This window comes from Trachinotus anak, unplaced genomic scaffold, assembly GCF_046630095.1.
Source record: "Trachinotus anak isolate AG129_WGS33_773 ecotype Australia unplaced genomic scaffold, CSIRO_AGI_Tana_v1 ptg000013l, whole genome shotgun sequence".
Taxonomy (NCBI): domain Eukaryota; kingdom Metazoa; phylum Chordata; class Actinopteri; order Carangiformes; family Carangidae; genus Trachinotus; species Trachinotus anak.
The window spans coordinates 14247215-14272630 of NW_027273864.1; the positions used below are offsets into that span (position 1 = coordinate 14247215).

The 25416-nt window shown below is 41.0% G+C and overlaps 1 protein-coding gene across 2 annotated transcripts in view; it reads right to left on the reverse strand.

Moving 5' to 3' along the window:
* The window catches only part of dip2bb (disco-interacting protein 2 homolog Bb), a 39244-nt gene extending 14441 nt beyond the window's left edge, over window positions 1-24803 (reverse strand). The window contains exons 1-9 of one of the 2 annotated variants that reach the window (XM_071495233.1): window positions 24204-24803; window positions 8451-8522; window positions 6887-7039; window positions 3644-3769; window positions 3179-3526; window positions 2714-2860; window positions 1965-2084; window positions 742-939; window positions 366-457 (exon numbers count right to left, since the gene is read on the reverse strand). In XM_071495233.1, the coding sequence (XP_071351334.1) occupies window positions 366-457; window positions 742-939; window positions 1965-2084; window positions 2714-2860; window positions 3179-3526; window positions 3644-3769; window positions 6887-7039; window positions 8451-8522; window positions 24204-24288 (1341 nt within the window). In that variant the 5' untranslated portion in view covers window positions 24289-24803. The remainder of the gene's footprint in view (window positions 1-365; window positions 458-741; window positions 940-1964; window positions 2085-2713; window positions 2861-3178; window positions 3527-3643; window positions 3770-6886; window positions 7040-8450; window positions 8523-24203) is intronic. The other variant, XM_071495234.1, reaches the window with a different exon arrangement.
* Window positions 24804-25416: the final 613 nt, after the last annotated feature.

The window sequence follows — 25416 nt, forward strand, 5'->3', positions numbered from 1 at the left end:
ATGTGAGGTAAATGTTAGAAATTTAACAATCTTAGTATTCTTAAAAACACCTCTACAAGTCTACAGCTACACTACCAGGAGTGTGAATCTGTACTTAGGCAAGCAGTGCTTTGAGCTAAATGCTAACATCAGCATGCTAACATGCTCACAATGACAAGGTTAATATGCTAATGTTTAACCGGTGTAATGTTTACCATGCTCACTATATTAGTTTACCACATTAAAATGCTGAAATTCTGTTAATTTGTTTGTTCATCTTGTTGCCCACAAACAAAACTACACAATATATTCCTCTGTCTAAATGACTTTGCCAGGATGACACTATATTTGCTCGTTGTGTATGTGTGTGGATCTCCCTGTCTCACCCTGTCTCCAGGTTTGAGAATTTGCTCGTTCTTGGTGCCCAGTTTGTTCAGCAGGGTGTACGCCAGCTTCACACTGCGACTCCACAGCTTCCCTGACAGACAGAGGGTGGAGATCGAATCTAAACACTGCTGACACAAAAAATCTCATGGCAAAAAGCATAAACACATTCCTAATATCAAAAAGCATAAACAGCTTCCTAATGTTGAGATTATGAGAAATAACTCACAACATAGCAATATTAGTGCTCTTTTCAGTACAAAATGATTGACTCCCAGTAGATACAGTTAATGCACAGGCTGCATTTTGATTTAACACCGTAAACATCCTTCCATGGCTTCTGCATATTGCGTAGTACAGCCCAGTCGTGTGTCTCACCATAAGTCAGTGTATAGAGCGGTCTGCCTGTGATGTCAAGAGCAGTAAGGGCGGGGGTCTTCCCCTGAGTGGCCCCCCAACGGGCCAATGCTGCCTGCAGGGCGGGGGGCCAGTTACTGACCACTCCCAAAGGCTCTCCTTTCACTGGGATGATCTGACGGCCCTCGGGCTTGGGCGTGTTTGGGTCCGGCTGGGGCACTGTGAGAGAGGCGACAGAACACTTCTGAGTATGTTACAGATGAATGGGGTCCATGATGGATGCCAGCAGGATATGATGCAGTCCATACATCATTGTTGACCTATACTGTGCAACATGGTTTCACTGATTCTACCTTTCAACTGACTTTCCTTTTCCTGTTTCATCCCTACACCGTCTCTCTCTCTCTTGCTATTTTAACTGTCTAAATACGAAAAAAAAAAACAGAACATTTTAGAGAAAACAGACCACCCCGATCCTTTCAGAAATGTGCAAATAAAAACTCAAACACAAAGAATTTTATTTTATAGTGTTAGATCACGTGGTACCAAATATGTAACCAAAAACTGGGATTTCTTTCGAATAAGGCACCTTTTATGAGTTGTTGTTGAACTGCTTTATTGATTCATTAAGTCATATTTTACAGTTCAGTTAAGCCATTAATAAGAAGAAGTTTGCCAGGTTGTGAAAATCCACTCAAACTGGCTTGACTTTTTTTCTCCCAACAACTCACTAACATTTACAACTGCTAACTTCATAAAGTAATACCCTTTATCAAAGACTGATTGGCATTTATAACTTCAGACCTGATTGAGAAAGCCATACAAATAAGCATAAATATAAATATAAGTATTTATTAATGAGTTACCAATGCGTAGAACTGCACTGTTTCCAAATGGAAAGGGTAAACACTGATCAGAAACACTTTAGGGTGACTAATATAATACATGTGGTACCTAAGATGTATCTTTAAAATACAGAGCAATGTGTTTAGTCCGCACAAGTCAGTCAAAGTGTTTGTTTTTTTTCCCATTTGTTTTGTTTTGTTTGATTTATTGATGCCACCATGAACGATTACAAATGTTTCATTTGAGCGTTTCACCTCACGGAGCATATAAACTCAGAGTGTCATATTGTACTGAGTGGGACAGATGTGGAAAAAAAACCAAAACATTTGAAACAGCTTAAGTAAGTTAAGGGGAATATTGGTAACACAGCGGTCGAAGTGTTTCATGAAGCATCGTACCTTCTACAATCTCCTCCGAGTCGTCGGTGAAGAACTCGCTGAGCGGGGGCCTCTTCGGCCTCTTCAGGGTGTTGAGAAGCTGCTGGATTTTAGTGGACACTCTGCTGCTCACAGGAACCCCTACAAGCAGGGTGAAGGTGGTCAGTCACACACACCGTGGTTCATTCACACAGAGACAAAACACAAACTGCTGACACTTCTTCACATCTCACGGTCTGCTGCTCTTCATCCCGCAACACAAGAGGCCGGAATTATTTGTTGACATTAAATTGTTTGTCTTGAATTGATTGTAGTCACTTTCAGGAATGAAAAGCAGCACACGCACTGTAGGTGGCAACAACGGGAGGAAAACACGGTGAGAAGTGGGGTAGGTTTGTTTTTTTTTTTTTCTGATTTGGGGTCACACGTGAGGATTCATTTTGTGTGTGGATGTTGTGTTTGTGCCATCTATTTCTATAATCACTCATTACAAACAGGAGGGAGAGTGAGGGTCGAACAGCAAACACAGAAGGCTACGGACATTATACATGAAATGTTTCCTTACTCTGGATATTACCTCTTCCTATCAGCCAGTCAAATAAACATGTGACAGGGTGGAAAAAGATCAAGAAGAAAAGAAAGCAGTTAAGTCTGATTAAAGATATGTCAGGGTTGAAGGCCAACACTTATTTTGAAGAGAGAAGAGTCAGACACCGGCTCCAGCAAAGACACACAAACAAATCAAAAGTTTGGTGTAGTGCGGCTGTTACCGTCCGCAGTCTCCATCATGCTTGAGCGGCTCTGCCCGCGGCTCATACCCCGAACCACGGCGTTGGAGGGCAGGTCCACTCGTGGGCCTCTGGCTGGAGGTGCCCCAGCTGTAACATCTGGAGGGGGGGCGCTGTTCTGTGAGGGGGCTGCAGGGGAAGCAATGGAGGAGAGGCTGAACAAAGCCATCCTCCTTTCTGATCATAACACTATGCACTAGAATATTTAAAGGTGTTATAAAACTTGCACTAGGATTAATTTGCACATAAATATAAATAGTTTTTCATCTTTTTTTTAATCCTGCGTCATGCTTCAGTTTTAATTATTTTGTGTTGTGGACTATTTGTAGTTCATTGTTTTACTGTCTTTACTGTTAAAACATCAAGGAGGCAAAATTCTCTAATAAATGATTTTCTAATTTTGCACCGGAAACTGCTGAACTTATACAGCTAATAGTGACGTCTCACCAATGCGACTGTGAGCCAGCATGTCTGTCAAAGCTGCGGTGTGGGGCTGCTCATGTGGCTGGTGCTGAGGCTGGTGCTGAGGCTGGTGCTGAGGCTGGTAGTGAGGCTGATACAGAGGTTGGTACTGCGGTTTGTACTGCGGCTGAGGCTGAGCTTGGCTCTGAGGCTGCGGTTTGGCCTCTCCGTGGGACAGCGTGGAAGAGGCCGAGGAGGAGGTGGAGGAGCCCTGGACGGAGCGGTTGATCCAAGAGTCTGGGCTCTGCAGGTTGGGATTGACCACGGGCGGGGGAGCGACCACAGATGACTGCCTGCGCGCAGATGTCTCATCTTCAGAGCCTGATGAAGAGTCTAAATGAGAGAGAGCAAAGTATGAATTTCCACCCCTGTGTTCCCCTGGATAAAGGTCAAATCTGTCTGAAAAAGTGTCTTGACAGGACAAGAGGGTTGTCCTTCTTCCTGTCCTACCTGGTGGTGTGCGGGTTTCAATAGGAGACTGGACGTAAGTGGACCGTCGTTTGGTTGGCATGGGCAGTGCCATCTTCTCCTCCTTATGTTTAGCCAGGGCAGCTTGTACTGCCTCAGTGTGGATATCTGCATAGACAGAGAACAATACACACTCTGAGTTTGAGTCTGAGGGAAAGCTTTGCACTAGTGGCTTTGGATCTGATTTAAAAAAAAAAAAAAAAAAAAAAAGAAACACGAAACCAATGAAGGGCAAAAAAATGATATGAAAGATTTTTGCAAAGTGGTTTTTGTGATGTTGAATCAAAGCAGTTTTTTTTCTTCTTTGTATACTGTCCTTTGCAGAAATTTGATTTCCTAACTGCTGTATGAATATTGCTTTTATTTCTTTTGAATATTTCACTGAGCTGTGAGTCCTCTAGTTCAGTGGATCCCAACCTGAAGGACCCTGAGGAAGCCTATAATCTAAAACAGGAACCATGGCCTGGGAACTAAGTTTAGATCCTGGCTCCTCCGGTCAAAAGCCAGATGAAGAATCCAGCTTCCCTACAATAGTTCTGGGTTTCTGGAAAAGTTCCTCCATTCAAAAAAGGCAAAAGGTGCCAGGTATAATAATAATAATAGTTAATGCAGTGATGTGCAGAAGAATTTATCTTTACAATGATTTCTTTCTATTTATCCATTAGAAAAGATCAGACCAGTGACGATGTGTCGAAGGTTAACATTGCTTTATCTGAAGGTAAATGATTACAAGACCATTTTTTTTCAATAATTTTGGACAGCAGCATTTTAGTTTTGTGTCAGTAAGCTTTTATTTCAGAAGATGAAGCACATTCAATTGCAAAGGAAAATTGTAAGTGAATAAGTCAGAAGAAAATCCTGAGAAGATGACTGTGTTTTCCCACTGAAACAGGAAACCGCGACGGGAGCAGAAATCAAAGCTGTGTATTAGCCCACACACATGCCTACACACACAAATGCGCATAATAATAAATGCAGAAATACTTACCCACAGGCATATCTTAAAAAATGACCACACATTCAAGCTGCGTAACAAAACATGTGCAACAAAAGCCCACTCACTGACAAATCACATCTATTAACTCAGGGGGACATTATTTCCATTCAAACAACAACACATTTAAATAAATCATCAAGCACAGCTCATTACACAGCAGCAGTGGGGACCATAATTACATAACTGGCACTCTGCTGAACAGACTGCTCCGGGATAAATCATCCTCCCTCGTAATGTGGCGTTGTCCACCCTCAAACAGGAGAGACAGGAGAGGCTGACTCCTTACGCATGTCTGGGAGGACGACAGCTGACGAGGGAGGCGATAAGCAGAGTGGGGTGTGTTTTACATCAGTTCCAATTAACAGTGAGATTTGCTGGCAGCTGAAGGCCATAATCTAGTATTATCCTTCCTACATGCCTCTTTGGTTTGCTATTGTGAATTTGAATCAGTGGAATTGTTTCCAGAACGTACATGTGGAGGCGCAGAAACAGGAGCATCGTAAAAATCAGTCAACGCTGCATCTTAGCAAACACAGCGCTAACAGGTTGTTAAATAGGAGTAATAACCGGAGGAAGCTAGAGGGGATGAGAGGCAATTAAGGTTGTTCTCTATTTTCTCCACAGCCCATAAAATCATAAGCACTTTCATTTCTTCTGTTCCTTATTGCTGCAGTGTTTTGTCATCATCATGTTGTATCTCTTTTAAAACTCCACTTTTTTGCCATGTTAGCAATGTGATATCAGTCTTACAGTCGGTCTATCACTTTGGTGAACTGAAAACTGATGTATCTCCTCAACTTGTGGAAGAATGCCATTAAATTTTGTATAGATATTTATGATTCCCGGAGGATGAATACTCATGACTTTGGTGACATTTTTGGTTGTTTGTAAAACACCTTGTGTTTTATATATATATATATATATATATATATATGTATATGTATATGCAACATTAGCATTACTACACTTGATGTACCAAAAATGATTATTGTGTATGATCTCTTTATTTACTTCTCCTTACAGAGTAAACTTCTTATTGTGACATGTAGAAAATGGTGAATGAATGAACAAGGGATGGATTTCAAAAACTGGACTGATGATGACAAGCTTTCCAGTTCGTTTTGGAAATAGCCCGGTTGAAATGTGCTGTATCAGTGCAATTTCACTGTACTTGACCTGCACTACACAGTGAACAGAGTAAAATGGAGGGCACACTCTTTATATGGCAAACAGCTCATCCTCTCTCCTGCCCGTGCTCTATGCTCTTCTCCTCCAGGCCATTTCTTTCAACCCATCAGTCCTACAAAACTTTTATACTGCGCAGTGAAAGCCCAAAACAATGCTGCACTAAGATCCCTCACAACATTTCAGCACGGCCCTTCATTCCTCCTTTATTTCTTGATATATTGTGCCAATTTCAATTTTTGCGTCTACTCTATTTTCCCAGCGGTAATGCTCCCTGTGTTTCCTCCCATCAGATAAAAAATATTCCGGTGCTGGTAAGATTTTTAATACAACTGAAACATCTTCAGACAAACCTCTGCCAAGCTCCAGCTTAACAGACTAACTCTAGTCAGCCTGGTATTTAGCACGTTGTAGTGCGAGGGTGTTTCACACGAGAGGAAAGAATTGTTTAAAAAAGGAAAGCAGGAAGAGAGGATTAAGAAATGACACAGTGGGGTGTGGGCCGATCTGGAGGGAGGAGGCTTTTACAGTCTGCACCTTGGCTAACAGACACACCAGTATCCTCTTCACAGGCTCTGTGCTCTTTCACCTCTACTCCACTGCTGTGTTTTCCTTTAACTTCACCAGCGTCAGGTTTTCCCCACCGGATCAGTATCCCTCTGTTCTCCACACAGCCTCCTCACACATAGTCAGGCAGTGACATCACTCTGCTTTCACAGAGTGGGGGTCCTCGCTGAGGAGCTCCCCAGCTGCAGGGTTGCACTGCTGGCTGCCTTTCTCAGCCCTTCTTAAACACACACACACACACACACACACACACACACACACACACACACACACACACAGACTCTTTTTTGATTGATCGCTTTGAAACAGCCCAGTGTGTCTGAGCACAAAAACAGGCTGGCTCAACAAGTGGAGCTGATGTCAGATAATTTGAACACTGCAAATGTATCAGAGGAAACTATTTCCTCAGTGACTGACACGTCAGAGGCGTTTTATGACATCTGGGTTTTTTATTGGTTGTATGACTTCTTGCTGACCTGATCTGTAGCGGTCATCCCTGGTTCCTCCGCCGCGATGTGTTCTACGGGAGCGACGTTCCCGATATCGTGATGAGCTGGATGGGGGAGGGGCATGGCTGGAGGAGGAACTGGGAGCAGGAGGCTGCACGTCATTCTGAGGGGGCGGCTCAACTGTAAAAGAAATGCAACAATGATGTGTTAAAAAATAAATTAACGCACAGGAATCTTAGTATCTGTGCTTCTCCAGCAGCGTAATCTCAGTCGCACCAGCTGCCATTCCTTTCAACACAATCTCCATGTTTCCGGTAAAAAATATCTGTTAGACCTTAAGAAGCCAAAGATCTTCACTTAACTTTTGCCTTTTAGTGTGTCCATGGAAAAAAGCAGAAAGCTGAGTTGAATGACTTCTTGCTCTGCTTTAAAAACAACTAACTATGATTTCGCTTGTTTTCTTTCTACCATCATGATTTATTTTATTATTTAAAGTATCATTCTCTTTCTCTGTTTTATCACATATTTATTTCAAGGAGAAGGAAATGAAGAAACTGGAATATTGTAATGGCAGTTGGGACATTTTCGCCATTGTCTATACTTGTGCGTTGATTACCTTGTTCCTTCCGAAACTGACAATAAATATATGAAAATATATTAAATATAAACTACATATAACAATAAATAATAAAATAATGCATATTTAGATAAAGTTCTCTGAAACATTTATAGGCCTGCATTGACACTGCTATTACATCAGGTCATAGATACCTAGAAGGCCACAATGTCTTTGTATGTTATTATTATTATCATAATTATATGTAATTGCCACGTGGTAATAACTGAGAATCATGCAAACCAGTTCCCCTTTAAAAAAAGCACAGTAAAGCAAATTGCATTAAATTTCTCATAAGGACATTGGCTACATTCTCTTTACTGGACGTTAGTTCGATGTTAAAGCACCAGGGACCGTTGTCAAACCAACAGCCTCAGTGTTTAGTGGAGTCCACCTGCTCCTGGTTAAACAACAATCTGATTATACAAGTAGAGAAGGAGCCTCCAAAAATAAGCCAGAGATGGGAGATTAGCAGAGTGACTGTATCACCAGGAGGTAGCGGTGAGCACTATCAGGTCCTTAATGTGTATTACCGGTGTTATTTACAGAAACAGCCATTTACAGAACTACTGTAGTCTACATCTATTTCCCACAGTTATTCTACAATGCAGTTAGGTTAACATTTTTTTTTTTTGGTTTGTAAAATATTTAGTACAAAATACAGGATGTCAACATGCTGGATTACAGCAAAAAAGCGCATGCGTATTCCCTTGGCAGGTAACAGAAGACAGAAAACATTAAAAGTCATAATACACAAAAAATACATTAAGAGTGTGAGGCCCAGGCTGAGATAACACCTTCTTGTAGAAAGACACTGATGTGACAACAAAGTTATAGGGCAACTTAACTGACAGCAAGCAGACCACTGATTTTATGTGACTGAGTCATAGAAATAAGACACTGAAAATTAATTAGAGAAGATGAATCAGAGAAGATGGAGGAATCACAGAAAAAACAGGGATGATGGGTTTTTACCTGGAGTGTGGATGATGTAGGGAGCCAGGAGTTTGGTCCTTTTCTTTTCATAGCCCTTCTGTGTAATGTCACCTGTAAAACAAAGCCCACATATAATGTTTTTTTTTTATTTTATTTTGTTCAAGATGTTCATGGAAAGACAACAAATTCTATCTTAGATCTGTCAGGATTAGAATAAAAATCAGTATATTCACACTTTCAACAGCCCTGATCTAAAAGAAATGATTTTTACATACTACTTCCAAGAGCAAGATTTTTGGTGGCAGCATTACATGGCATTATTTTACATAGTTTTAAAATGTTTATTTTCTTGATAAAACACAGATCAACCCCAGTTTAATAGTGAAGTATTGTCTCCATAGTTTATTGATAGACTTAACACTTGTAGACTGATCTACTTTCTCTGACACGTCTGAATATAGTCAATCACCACTTGTTGAGGAGAGGGCAACAGAGAGGTAAAAAAACTAGTATCAGAGAAGATGGAAACACAGATGGATGCAGGCTGTGTTGCAGTAATCTCCAGAGATGGCTGAGGGCGTCAAAGATGTGGCTTGGTTCCAGCCTCATCTATGACATGAAGGGAAAAACAAAACAGGACTAAATTTGGAAACTTACGGAAGCGTGGGCTGGAGATGGGATGATTCAGAGACACCAAGAGAAAACAGAGAGGCATGAAAACGGAGTATGAGAAATGTGGGAGACACACAGAGATAAAATGGGAATGACAAGAGCACAGGGGAGGAAGAGACGAAGACGAGGAGAGGGAGAGATGACAGAGGTGAGTGAGAGTGGAGGAGGAATCCCGAGTCACAAGCGAGAGGTGGGCAAAATGTCCCTTCGACACCCCCCCTCCCGCTGATAGCCCATCTGCAACTTCCTCCTCCCCACCAGACCCAACACAGGCTGACTGAGCTCTCTGCTGGCTGCTAGCAATGCAGTGACTCTGCCAAACTCCTCTGTGAGCAAAGCTGTCAGATTTTCAGACATGTACTAAAAATCCATCTGGAGAGCCTGCGCTCACTTTTCTAGTAACTGTGTTGAACAGCAATGATTCATTCAGTATGTCTGCCAATGGCTGCTCTGGCCGCTCTCAAACCTCGTCTTCATCACGAAGACAGTCTCGGTCAGAGGGGAAAACCTTGACATTTCCATCCACAGACTTAATCAGTCTGCCTCTGTGTGTGTAATAACCCTGGGTTGTTTCCGCTCTGTGTAATATTGGCCGGTCTGACATTTGATCCTATTTTGTGAACAGCAGTGACTCTTCTGTAGTCGTATCATCTCCCAGAGCTCTGAGCTTTAATCCCCGATTAAAAATTAGGCTGCTGAGATGCACAACGATGAAGGGCTGAAGCTGTCAGCTACTGATGTTGTCTCTTCCCAGTTACACCGCAGAGGACAATAGAGATTAGATAAGGATTTCCTGGCACACTGACACAGGTGTACACCTGCCAGGCACACAGCTACATAGAGTACGGACGTAATGCCAGGTGATACAGTTGAATTCAGGCAAAATACTGAAGGAGAGGGCTCATTACAACTTAGTTTTTTCATTGCTTTAGCCGTTGTTTACAACCAATTATGATAACATTGTACTGTTATCATGATAAGTGATTCAAAGTAAATCACCATAAAGAAGTTCAACCAGGCAACAAACAACAAAAAACTAAAAAGAAACCACACATACAACAATTCAAAATATTATCCAGGCACTATATTGATTCATTACATGAACTGTAGAACAGTAAAGCAATAAAAACAGTAGAAACTTATAAAGCCTTAAATATTTTTTATTAGTATCTTTGTTTGTTTCACGGTACCTCTATGTATATAGTTTGGTTTTGTCCTTTTGAAAAACTTTGAATATTTTTGTTTTATTATCCTTGTTTATGTGCTCCTTCAATTCATTTTATTTTCACGTATTGTCCATATCACTCCACTATCTTATTTATATGATTGATTGTTTCCTCCATTTTCCATGTTTAATTTTCAATGAGATGAAATGGAAAATAAAACAAAAACAGACAATCAGACACAGTGTTGTCAGTTGTATGATAATCATCATATTTGTGCAATCATTTCACACTTTTCTATAATGACTCACTACACTTTTGAGGCACTTGACAAACTTTCCTGGGGAGTGGGCCAGGTCTTGCTTTGTAACCACATGCGTGCGCGCACACACACACACACACACACACACACACACACACACACACACACACACACACACACACACTTGTACTTCTATCTTTGTGAGGACACTCATTGACATAATGCATTCCCTAGCCCCTTACCCTAACCTTAACCATCACAACTGAGTGCCTAGCCTTAACCTAAACCTAATTCTAACCAGAACTCTAAAACCAAGTCTTAACCCTCAAAACGTGATTTGAAGGTGTCACAAAAAGTGAGGACCGGCCAAAATGTCCTCACTTTCCCAAAATGTCCTCACTCTGTTAGTAAAATACTTTTTTGGTCCTTACTATGTAGCAAGTACAAGTACACACACACACACACACACACACACACACACACACACACACTTTGGAAAAGTGTGTTTTTAGTTGGATAGGTGTTAGGAAGTTCAGTTAGACTGTGTGTTAGGATCCGTATATGTTGTAAACTCAGTGCAGATCTCAGATCAGACAAAAACCAAAAGTGAGTGCACACAAAATGTCAGTAATAATCTCTCATTGTAAAGTGGATGTATTTGGTTTCTCCTCCAAATAAGTTTGTCTAACTTTTGGATTTGTGAAAAACCTGTACTGTGACCTCTTGTGTTTCTGACCCTGTTGTAACTCTTTTCAGCACTGTTGTCTTTCCAGATCTCAGCAATTAACTTGGTGAGTGCAATTTTATTGTTACTAATACAAATGATAGCCAGATTACAAAATAATGCCCAAGCTGTAATGAACCTGAATCATCCTTTATCATGAATATGGATATACCCATATGGAAAATATATGGCATCAAAATAATCAAACCACATGAGACAAAACTCTTCACACATGTAACACAAAAAACGTGTTAATTATTAATACGCTTTGCTTGGAATCATTACTTCAGCCCAAAAAAAAAATTATAAACCAATAAGACAATATGATCATGTCACTTCGATGCAACTCCTCTGAAAGACAATACACACACCCAGTTGTACATTTAACCACTGATTAATTATCTAAACCTGAAATACATGAGTATCATAGTTCTTCAGCAGAGCAGACAACAAAGCAGTGTTTCAGACATCTACACATTTAAACCACCACAGAGAACCTGACAAAATGAAGGGCTCATGTTTGGAGGATATCGCCTGAGAGCCCACTCCAACACAATAACTGCTCTTTTTTTTCCTGAGGAAAAATGGAAGAAAAGCAAACACTTCCATAAGTAATGCATGAACGGTACAGTTGGCCTCGCTCAGTCACATGATTTATTTTTAGCTCATGTGAACAGGCAGTTTCTCTGCAGATAGACAGAGAGAGAGAGAGAGAGAGAGAGAGAGAGAGACAGAGAGAGAGAGGGATGGAGCTGAGAGTCAGAGATGGGGGAGGGGCTGACATGGCATTAAATGAATCTAAAAGTAATCACTCTTCCATCTGGATGATTTGAAATTTATCTGTTTTTATTTTGTGCTTGTATCATTAGATGGAGGCTCCAGCAGTGGGAGCTGAAGAGTTAAACTTCTTTAAAGGGCACATGAACTACAGGTGAAGTCCCTCTATCTAATATGTTTATTTTGCTTTTTTCACTTTGAGCAGCCAGAGCTTTAGCTTCTCCATGAAAAGTGCTGCACAAAAAAGACCTATTTATTTTCTGTGATTTATTTTAAATCTAAGACATGATTCTGTTCCTGTCTGTTCACAATTTACACTCTAACAAATGGTCAAGCAGATCTGCTTAAGAAGCAAAGCACAGCTCTGCCGAGGTGATGAGGGCCTCGCTTGTTAACCCACTTTCTCACAGTGACCCAGTCGTGTCTGTCCTAATGGTGGAGGTCACAATCAAACCATTTCAGTGAGGACTGCCTCGGCTCTCCTCTTCGTCTTGCAGTTGCACTGCTGAGATGCATTCACTTCCTCGGAGCATACGTTTTCTTTTTCCACTAGAAGGAGAAACATCAAAGCCGTGTCTCCTCCCCAGCCCCGTACACTCTCACACTTCCTCGCCTCTGATTATTTGAATTGCAGCGAGACTGCTCTCTCCTTCTACCCCACAGGCGCTCAGTCTGAATAGTAATTAGCCAACGACCTCTATTCTCTTTCCCTGCTTTTTCCCTCTCCCTCATCACATCTCACTCTGTTGCTTTCTTATGAAAACAATTTAGACACATGTCAACACCTGTTTAATGAAAATGATACAAACACATGTTAAAATATTACAGGGAGAAACCAGGACTTCCAGCTGTTATCTCAGAGAAAACAGGCAATTTCAACAAGGTTTGAAGATAAGACTCTGGAATGTAGCCCACTGCAACAACACAACATTTAGCTTCAAGTCAGATGCTCCTACACGTAAAATACCGAGTCAGTTAAAATCTAGACGTTGACTATAGGACAGACTGAAATACTAAGGTCCAAAATAAAGGATGACATATGGACCCCTTTGTTTGGGCTTGTGCCCGCTCTACATTTGTTGATATGAGCTCAACTGTGTTATTTCCAGGGGGAGGGGGGGGTGGGAGGGGGGATGTTTATCTGCCAAACCAACCTTCCTGAGGCCTAAAGAGTCGTCACATTTTTATCTGTAGAACAAACATCCTACTGAGACCTCCCAGCGGCCTCTTCTTACCAGCAGGCCATGCATCTCACCGAGCCAAGAGATCATCCCCTCACTGCATCCACGCACTCACACACGACAGCCACAGGTCACACACATCCTGGACATGTTAGCAACAGTTTGACTTGATTTATTGTTTAAAATAAAAATGAGGTAGACAGTATGCATAACGGATCTCTCTCTCTTCCACACACATACACGTTTCCTGTCGGGGAGGACGACGTTATGTTCTCCAGTATTCAATCTTAAGTCCCCTGAAAGGGTTTTCCCACAGATCTGGCAGACCATATCCAGCAATGTTTTTTTGTTAGGAAAATAGGAGAATGTCTACCACCATAAATTTTACCTGCAGTACAGTTTGTTGTTTAGCATACAGTCCATATGAAAAGTGGTTTGGCATTTAAATGTAGGAACATATCTGATCACAGCTACATATGTGGAATGACAGGTGTGTGTCTATGCATGTGTACACTTGTATATAACGAGCAAAAATCTCAGTGAAGGAGCCAACAGGTCTGAGTGCATGTCAATACGTGACTCGGGACTAGAAGTGTGTCGACAAGAACATTTAGGCTGATAGTGCCACTTTTGTACACCACAGTCAAAACTGAATTAACTTTTATTAAAGCCTTCATCTATGTTTTACATTTTTATTTTTCCGATTTAAGTATAGCTTTAAGGTTGGAAAAATCAATCATCTCATTCAAAACACTGTCTGGCAAAACTTTTTTGCATCTGGAATCAGGCTGTTCCAGAGTGAAGCATTCAAACCCGAACTCACTGCAGTTTTATGGTTACATCATTACATCAAATGGAAAAATTCAAGATGCGTTGAAAATCATTTTATAAACAATTTCCACACTTACGACTCGTCAGGAAGAAAGTGAGTTGTATATTATTCAAACACACATAATTCTTTACCATGCATCACAGTTTATGGGAAGAGGTTGTGAATATGAACTCAACGCAATAAAACTGGTCTTACAGGCCCTGGTGAGCAAAAGAAAAGAAGTGCTTTAAAAGAGCATAAAGCCCCAGCACACACACACACACACACACGCACACACACACACACACACACACACACACACATTTTCTCTGTGGGTCTCAGTTGATTCTCTTCTCTCTCTCTGAAATAGCAGGCAGGGTGTGGCCAACTCAGGTAATGGAGTGAATCATATTTCACTCCATTACAGCGACAACACACACACACACACACACACACACACACACACACACACACACACACACACACAGGCCCCTGAGGGCCAGCTGAAGTAATAACAGGGCTTACAAACTAGAGGAGCAAAGAAGTGCATAGAGTTAACCGAAAAGAAGGCGTGAGTCCCTTCTACCTCCTGTCATTGACTTTTCCTCTACTCTCTGACTGAAAGAAGAAGGAGTGGCTCACACACCTGACACACTACACTTCACACACTTCAACACTTAGCAGCAAAGCTATTTCAAAGTGCTACATAACTCCTAGAGTAGAGCATATCCTCCTGTGGGATTTACACAACAGTGTAAAGGGATTTACACAACAGTGTAAGACACTGACAGTGATATAAACCAAGTGACACGGATGTCTCTGAAGCAAGATCTTAACCCAGCAAAAAATTCTGTGGATATGTTTTGTTTCTTGCCATTACTATCAACAAAAAGTCTGCGGGGAGAAAAATAAATAAAAAATCCCACGGTATATATGAAAATTTTGAGAATCCTCCTACAGAGAAATATCACTTCAACAGGAGCTATGGGGGGCATTTATAATCTTGAATTACCAACTCATGGTTGTGTGCCTCCACTAACCAGTTGCAGTTTACATCCATGTCTGTCCAGGCATTACGAACAGATGGATGGACGGACCAACAATCCAAAAACATAATGCCTGAGGTAATGGTAATTTTTAACAGTTAGTAGAAAAACTAATACAAAACCTAGATTATAATCCAACAAAAGGTTACAGTAGGAATTAATATAATAGGTCCAGTAGTAATGCAGTAAACCCAATATTGGAAGTCGGATGAATGCAGCAGAAGTACTTAATATTAATATTAGGACTTGTTCCAGGTTCGAGGTGTCAGGTAGCGTGGCTTGGGGTTAAGGTCAGAGGATGACGTACCATCGTGGCTGATGAGGTCAAGACAGGCAGACTGGTGAGGCCCTACTGTCATAGAAAATAACTTAATTTTTTTATTGTTACAATCTATTTTTGAATTGAGAACATTTTACTGAACTTGTTTGCTGTGACCTGGGAATTCTATCCCAACGCTTGAAACCTAATTATTTAGGTTTAGATAGTTGGATTAAACTGGTTTGTTTTTTGTACAACCTGTGTGATCTTCTGACAGCATGTGTTGCTTAGCTAACTCTACACTAACCTTGTCTCTAGAAATCAGCTATTAATGTAATACGTAAAATGGTCCAATAATTGACAGAAATATTTGTCAAAACAATGAAAAAAGAAATACATTGATGACACTTGTAATTCAAAATAAAGAACATCCCTCATGTTCTGTCAGCAAAAATAGAGCCTGAGAAGCTTACTTTTTGTCAAACTCTCTTCCAATAACTTTTTTTCCACAGCACATTTACACCTTCCTTTAGTAGTAACCACTAATTGTAGGAGTAATTTCTATTAAATTCAAGAACTGAATCCTGACCTAGTAGACGCACTTTTTAAAAACTGAGGTGGGTCTGCCCTACTGCTCTACTCTTAAAGTCAGATATTTACAATGTTATCAAAGGGTGGTTTCTCTCAATTAGCTGACAAAAATATGTGAATACTACACTAAGAGACACGGCCAAGTTCCTCAAAACCCAACTCCATGGTAACACCTACAATGTCACACCTCATCATATTATGGACACCTGGCAAATACTGCAGCAGCTTTTGGAGGATATATACATCCAGATAACCGCTATTTATTTAAAAGCTGTGGAGTTTATGCTTGGCCTCGACTGTTTGTACCTTAAGTGCGTTTTATTATGACCAGTTCAAGTAGTGACCACCCCAGCGCTTGAATTATGGGATAGTAAGAGCTACACACACACTGGCTGTATCCTACAAATTCAGGCAAGAAAAGACTTTGTTCACAAGCTATGACTGGGTGGCAGAAACCTCATGTTTCCTTTTGTAATGGTTTTAACAGCTTAGCAGAACATTAAATTGTGTTACTCTATGTGTGGCTACAACATATGGCCTTTCTAATCTGGAAAGGGTTTATGGAAAATTCACAAAGTAAAAGTGTGTGTGTAAGCGGATGGGTGGGGGGCAGGGCATGGGAGCACCACATGGGCCATGTCCATAGCAACCAAGCCCATGTGGTGCTGCATGAGGGAACATGAGATGCAAAACCATGGTGATGATTCAGGCCAGGACCATTCGATGACAGCTGCTGCCGCTGACACATAAAACACCTTTGGAAACATTTGAGAAATGAAGAGTGAGGTGAAATGCAGTGCAAATTGTTGTGCATTTGTCCATTTTGGTGCTGAACTTTATCGGTCAACTCACAGAGAATTTATCATCAACAAATCAATAAGTCATTTATCAAGCAAATGTGAGGATTTAGTCATCTTGCGCTGTAGAAAGTATTATTTTTTTAATCGTTGATTCAGAAGAAGTCCAGAAAAAATGTGGGAAAAAATGATCCCTCACAGCATCCCAGAGCCAACAATGATGTCTTCAAATTTATTGTCTGACCAGCAGTCTAAAACCCAGAGATAGTCTGTTTCCAATAATATAAACATAGAAAAGCAGAAAAGCCTCATGTTGGAGAAGCTGGAAATGGACATTTTTTACAATTTTACATGTAAATTGACTTAAATGATTAATCAATCATGGATATAGTTGGTGATTAATTTGGTTTGGTTGGTTATTAATTTGAATTTTAATTCATTTTCATTTTCTATAAAAAACTTGGTTAGGGTAAATCACCAAAAGGTTGAGTGATCATTGTTCCACCATTGTTCAGCTAAATGCCACGTGACTGAGTTGGACGTTCTCCATTAGCCATTGCTCTTACATAATGATTTGCCACAAACAGTTTCTATTCGGGGTGCGTTTACAGCCTGCAGTGTTGCCAATTTAGTACATTTGGCGCTAAACCTATAGCCTTTTTTTCAAACAACTAGGTATAGCCCTAGTATATGGTTGCCATGTGTATGGGTGCCAACCGTGCGCTTAGGGTTATGCCTCTTGTTACGGGCAGTCACCTTGCCACCCTAGTTTCCTGGCTGCTTGGGAGCTGCATAGAAATAGAGTATCACTTTGAATTCACTGAACCTCACCTCTATTACAGCAAATAGACTACTTTCATTAAATGTACCATTATTAGTAAAGTAGGCAGAGGAATGACTAAAAATAAGACACATCAAGAAGAGAGAGCAGGAGAGTGGAAGGCAGAGGGAGAAGCCAGAAGCCAGAAGCCAAAGAAGCAAGCAGATCTGAATACAAAAACGCCAGCAGACGGAAATGAGACAATACCATTACTGCAGCACATCAGAAATAAAAGCCCTGTTAAGTAATAAAAGGTTTCTGTCCACTGAAATGCTAGAGGGCTTTTAATTTGAAACAGTTACAGGAGTTTGTATTAACATGTAATGCAGTAAATGGGAGCAACTGAAAACAAGGCTTCATACTAAAATCCGGTATGACCAATTATACATATCAAATACAGGGAATCAGAAATAATGACGTACAATAAAAGTCTGCCTTTAAGTAAAGACCCTGATCATTTATTGAGGAAATACTGTAGTTGAAAAGTATGGATCCCTGACAGAGTGCCATGTGAGAGACAAAATAAGAAACATATTCTGTCGCTTCTAACTTTCTCTCTGAGTGATCATTTTACAAGTAAATATAGCCAAAATCACAGCAGAGTTTTTGACATTAACTTATGTGTTTGGTGATTTGGTCAGACAACATCGTGGTGTAAAATCAGGATTTTAGCAGTGCAGAGCAGCAGCTTGGAAATGGCTTGGAAGTTGAGTGTAGTATAAATAAAATAAATTAATTCATTGGTTAACAATAGAAAGAAACTTGGATTAAATGGCACTTTGCAGAGACTGAGGCACGTGCTGCTGACTGCAGCTACTTCACTTGGCACTTTTTAATAATTCAGTGAGCAACACAGTGACCTGACCACTACTTACTCTTCTCCCACCACCACTGTCAGCCTCACTGTCATTTCTTTGCTTTGTTATGTTTAGTTATAACCTGCAGAAATGACAAAGCAAGCAGATCATGGAAGGTCGATTCTAATTATCAAAGGATTTGGAGACACACATCTTTAAAGAGGAGGTTTGAGAGCCCACCTGCAGTTCACTGTGGACTTAAAAGTGAGATGGTTCAGCTACCAGGCTGACAGTGTGTGTCTGTGTGGAGGTGTGCACTCGAGTCGCATCTAAATTATTCAGTCTTTTTTGTACACAGAGCTTCAATGCATTTTTAGTGTTTATGTGTGTGTGGGTGTGTGTGAATGGTGAAATTAGACACATAAGGTGTTATATAATAATCATGATTCATTTCCAAAAACATAAAAAAACCAAACATGAATCCTGCTGTTGCGTTCCTGTGACACGGGTGGCCGAAGAGTCCCTCTTTTCATGGTGTAAAACCAAGTCTGTGGCCGTGAGCTCGGGCCAGCAATCAGAGGACAGCTCCTCTGCAACAGTTAATGAGCTTTTAAATAGATATGCTAAATCAGCCTCCTTTCTGTCCGGGTACACACTCACACGAATGAAGGCCCATGTAAGCACATTGATACATGTGGCATAACACATAGCCAGTGTTACTCAACCCACCGGCTTTAAAGGATAAGACTGAAAATATTCTATTTCTCTTAATGTCACTGAATCCTGTGAAACAAACAAAACCAACGAGGAATTCATTTTATTGAAGTATGATCTGTGCAGCCAGGAGCTGAAGTATCTTATTCCTGTGTGCTATAGAGCTCCATATGTTATTCAAAATCTATTAAAAACATATAAATGATCCTCACCATTACACATGTTAACATGTTCCTTTACAGTCTGGAACAAATGCACGTTAACTTCTGTTTGAGTGACATCTGATAAACAGCTGTTTTAGGAAATCATTTAGCCTTTTATGAAATAAAACTATGTATTTGTGACCCACTTTTAAATATTTATGTTTTCGGCAGGAACCGGAGGGCTTTGGAATGAGTGCCACACACCTGGTAGGGAAGTTGGACAGTACGTAATAAGAAAGATGGAATAACATAATGTTGGTTTTGGTCTTTCCATGGGATTTTTAGAAAGTAAGAAAAACACAGAATAACACCAGCCTTGCCCTTTAAGAATGCATCTTATCTATCTTCAAGGGGAGGAAAACTAAAATAATACAGCAGTGGCGGAAACTGACAGAGAGAAGGCAGCGGTGATGTCAGGACGGGTGGGTGGGGGAGAGGAAGAGATCCCCAGCAGCAGTCCTGGCCCAATGTGACTCTCAGGCTAAATGAGCCAGGCGTGTTGCCCCCTGATGCTCTGTGACCTAAATTGAGAGACGCAGGCAGGACCGTAATCTCTCTCTCTCTCTCTCTCTCTCTCTCTCTCTCTCAGTATGGAACAGGCTGCTGAGATGAAATCCTGCCTCTCCTCCGCAGCATCGCAGACAGGCAGCTGGATGGACGGCAATCACTAAGAAATCCACACATCCACTTCTAAGGCTGGACATTTACAACAGGGACTGAGATGGTGTGTGGCTCTGTCGGCTTTACTGGGCATGTGATGCAGTTACAGCACCAGGCGCACAGGCACACGTATGCAGTGGCACAGATGGCATGCATCATAGTTTATGAGTAGGGCTGGGTCTTTTGAAATGTATCCATGCTAGCACTTACATGATATTTGAGTTTCAACACCAAAACATCCCTCAGGATGAATTATAATAACTTTGGTGATCATCTGACTTTCTCTGTAGCACCACCAATGGGTCAAAATTTTAATTTGTCCAACACTAAACAAAACTGAGGACATTTCATTTCTAAGATAGCGACTATGATAAACATTATACCTACTAAACATCAACATGTTATCACTGTTTTTTCAATTTTATAAAAGAAACCAAACTTTTTAATTGTTATGTAAACACAAGTAGCTATACTTAAGTCTAAAAACAGGATAATTTATCATTCTAATCAGTAAATAGCTTATTTAAGAATAACTAAAACAATAACTAAACCAGACAACGACTCTAACCAGGCGTCTGATGCCAACTTTTGGTAGTTTACAGTTTTCAATACTGTGTGCGACAGACACATTTCTGAGATCAATGCCATTCATTTCCTGTCCGCCTGTGTGAAGAGCATCTGTTCAAAGCAATTTGTTCTTGTCATTTTCACTCTCTGTCTCTGTCACTTTCACACACTCACATATAACCAAATACAGGAGCTGCAGCCACTACAATGCCCACACACACTGCCAAGCTGAGCAGCTTAAACAGTTGTGGTTCAGTGCTCCAAATTCCAGTCCGGCTCAATCACCAAGTCTTTGATCCCCTCAATGGCTTTCTTTGTGACCTTACAGTCGTGGAGGATATAGAAGGTGGAGTCGCTCTCTGTCTCTCTGTCTCTTCATCACACACCAAGTACACACACCACATCAAGTACACACACACACACACACACACACACACACACACACACTACTGCTCACTACTATTGCTGTGGAAAAAAACTGCTGATGCATATTTTCCTCTGTTTGTTGCTAAGGGAGACCCATCTATGGGGACAACAATGGGGTGATTGTTGCCATGTAAAAGATATCCATGAGAAAGTTCAGACTCGTTGGGCGGCCAGCTGCCGCTCGCCTTGTGCCATCAGCCTTGTACGGGCTGAGTGCCGCTGAGCAGACGGCGAATGCACTTCATCACACTATGAGATGTGGATACAGGAGCAGGGCATCTGGACAGTGCCGAGCCTTTTTATTAGCAAAAGAGCTGTCTCTGAGTTCAAGTTACAAATAACAGAGGCATGGTCCTTTGAGGCTAAGTCCTCAGCAGACGGACGGTCACGCTGCGGGTATCATCTTACTACTAACTCACACTTCACCTTTGAAATACTAAAACCATCACAGGTGACGCAAAGATTTCTGATTGTTCTGACAATAGATGAGCTACGACTCCTCTGGTAGGAGCATCTGACCAGCTGTTTCCAAACTGTGTCTTCAGCAGGTCTGGTCTTCTAGTCTGATCTTCAGCGAGTGGAATGCAGCTCAATCAGAGATCAGGTGATTAAACCCAGTCGGGGATATTCCACCACTTCACCCTGAAAAACTCTTTGTTGTTTTGGCTGCATCTTAAGGATCATTGACCTGCTGAGTGAGGAAATATTGTCCAGTGAGCTTTGATGCATTTGGCTGAATCTGAGCACAGAGAATGCAAACAAGTGCATTAGTTCACAAACAGTAAAGCTCATGTGGCTCAGAGTTGAGAGCTGTCATTAAGATTTAGGTGGAGCTGTCTGTCAATATAACGACTAAAGAGGTAGCCATGCAAGTGAAAAAAATAATAATAAGGCTCAAAGATAATTGGTTTGCCAAAATCAATAGATGGGTACACTCTGGGTATAGCAGCAGATGCTAACAGGAAAACTAGAAAATGGTGAACAACCCATATCGACCAAGGAGCATAAGTCTTTTGGATGAACAGAAAATCATTTGCATGGTGAAGAAAAACCCCTTTATGACTGTACAACAAGTCAAGAATGCTCTCAAGGATGTAGGCGGACATGTTTCCTGGTTAATTATCAAGAGAAGACTTCATGACCATAACCACAAAAGATTCAGCACAAGACACAAACCCCTGGTGAACCTCAAAAACAGAAAGGCCTGGTTGACGTTTGCAAAAACATACAAAAAGAAACGGGTATATTTCTGGAACAAATATGAACTGATGAAACGAAACAAACAACAAGGTGATGGATAGAGAAAAGTGTGGAGAAAAAAGGAACAGCTCATGACCTAAAGCCACCACCTCATCTGTCAAACATAGCGGTGGTGCTATTATGGCTCGGGCATGTATGTCTGCCAAAGGTACTGGTACAATGGCATTTATTGATGATTTCACTGCTGATGGAAGCAATAGAGTGAATGCAGAGGTACACAGGAGCGTTATGGGCACACATTCAGCCATAGGCATCAAAACCCATACAGTTAATACAGTTAAAACTGATATTAGTCTTTTCAAATTATATTCAGCTGACAAAGTACACTTGTTTTGTTCCAGTTAATGGCACAAATCTGTTTCTGACAAATATCTTTCTGACACGGCCTGTTGTTTCAATGTTTTACTCAAGGACTAACTTTAATTTGTATCTCAAGTCTGTGGCGTTTACAGTAAGCTGTGGAAGAGAGGAGACGTTTGCAATCATAACACAAACCTCAAACATCAATCCACACCATCCTAATTACAACACTAAACCTGCATCCATCCATTGTCATTTAACGAAGAGAAGCGTTGTCTTATATTATAACAATAATAATGGATAGCAATAATATTGTCATAAATGTGCAATTACTGTTTTCCATTCCATATTGCACACTTGATTACACAGTGATTTCCCGTCACCCACTGTCTCTCACCCATTAAGTGAGTTGAATATACAGTGAGTGTCCCCTCCTCCATTATCCACCCTCATTATCACATGGTTAATTGCAGTCTATTAATAACCAGAGCATATTCTCAACTCTACAGTAGCTCAGGTCGAAGTTGCTACAGCCACACTCTGTGACACTGTGGGAATTTAACTAATGAAGAAGATAGTGTGTAGTGTAAAGGTGAACTGATAGAAGCACTGCTACATGAAGCTGAGGAGGAAGACGGGAAGGTTTAAGGTTGTTTTTTTTTAATGAGTAAAAATAAACACAGTGAACATTAACACAGAAAAGGAGAGTTCAAAACAAGGCCCAAGCTTGGTTGTTTCATCAAGCTACTAAAGTCACCCGGAACAAATGAAAAGGGAAAAAATCGCTGAGATCTACATTTGGTTGTGTGGTAGAAACCGCCACCTGGTTTTTCTGTTAAAATCTTCTCCACCTCCTCTGGGATTTTTTGCCTTTTCATGAATGGAAGAGAAAACACGTTTCCATTCCTAAAAGAATGAAACTGGCTGAACATGTGCTCAGTGATGGTGGTTAAACTGTTTCCACTTAGGTTCTCTCTCAAGTTTCACCTGTCCTCCCACACAGGCAGTTGTAGGTATCTGTGTGCATCTGTCTGTGGTGCAAGAGCGACGGAGGCATCATCAGTGGCCCATACATTCCCCTGCTCGGCCCTCCACGTGAAACATAACATTACTCATCCACCCCCGGGCACCTGAGAACTGCACAGCACCAATCAAGCTGCTGCACTGTGATTCACAGTGTGAGGAAGAGACTTGCATAACAGCCAGCACCATATTCCCCTTTTCCTACAGCAGTTCTTATTAAACAAATAACCCTCCTATGTCTGCTGCTGTTTCAGGGTTCAGGCTCTGAGAGCAGCACAGCTGAGTGTCATTTAGTGTCCACTGGCTGAACACACACACAAGGCCTCTGGGATGACAAACGTGACCCATTTTCCTCTTCAGGAGTGTATACGGCCAAGAGCTCAGATGATAAGCAATGCATGACATACAGTATATGAAGGAAGATAATGTGGATCAAAACAAGAACATTGAGGGGGGAAATACTGAGACGTACCACATTACAAATATAAACTTACATCTGTTTAAAAATAATCAGCCCTATGTGGGATAAAAGCGGCAACAACACTTGATAAAGAAATGACAGCTTGAAAAGGAGGTCAGTGTGTTTTTTTTTTTTTTTTTTTATGATGTGTTGTAGTCGTGTCCGGATCCTCCGCAGCAGCTGACACGGGACGCGGCTGCTTTCACAGAAACATGCTCCACATCCACACTTAACTCAGCGTTTGCAGCCAACTCTTTCACCCCGCTGCAGGGACCTTACCTTCGGATAGCTCCAGATCCAACTCCGCCAGCTGGTCCCTGACCTCTTTAGGCAGAGCCGACACATCAACGCCACGGTCGGCCATCGTCGGGAGCACAGCAGCCTGCGGGATGTTTGCGATATCTCGGATGGCAGCAGGTAGAGTCCAGCATGAAGCAAAGGGTAATATAAAAAAAAAAAAAAAAAAAAAAAAAAAAAATCAAGATGCTGTAGCGGTGGTGTTTACTCCATCTCCACGACTCCCCGACACCGCCATGACTGTGGGAGATGAGAACAACTCGCCAGGGGAGTCTATCAGTCACATGACCAGGGCTGATGGTAATTGTTGTGGCAGGATGGTGGGATAGAGCAGACTCTCTGCTCCCTCTGCTGTTTGTTTTTACAGCTGGGAGGCAGAACAGCAGTCCTCCAGATCCAGCTCACCTGACCCCCTCCCCTCAGGTGGGCACTAGTGAAACACTGCTTACCTGTAGCGTCAACTATAAACTTAGTTCTTACTAAATTAATTAATCTTATCTACTTCCAAATGTTACTTAAGGAGCAGTATGTATTATATTTGTAGGCTACTGTCTCTGTACTGTAGTTACCATCACTTACCATTACCAGAATTATCGCAATTCTCTGAGGAAAAATAAGATAATGTACAAAATAAATCTTCACAAAAACAAATTTCATCTTATGCTAGTTTCACTTTATGCGTCTGTATATTACTAAAGTTTCTATAGGGTTCACTTTTCAACATTGTTTTATATGCAATTTGACCTAAGTATTACATCATGATGGTGAAAGACAAGGGAAGGGCCTATGGACCAGAATTATTATAATATCACAAATATCACTTTTGCAATAATATAATTAGAAAAAAATGATGTAACCTGGACTCAACTAAACCACATAAAATTGATTTAAAATTTAAGTTTTTGCTAAATTCAAAAATGAAATCATTCAGCAGATATGAATCAACATTCATTTGAAGTTCTGTTTCTAGTCATCTTATAAATATAAATTCATTATTTATCTATAGCTCTGTTTTTGGTCTCCGCCAGCTCCTGAGAGGAGCTGTTTAATGCTCAACTGTTTTCTAGGCTCGAACTTTCCCCGTTTGTTGTCTGGTGCTGAGTGTGGAAGTATACAGTAGGTTTTCAGACTGAAAACAACTCTCTGCTGAGGCTGAAAAGGATGCCATGAGAGAAAAACCAAAACACAGATGCTT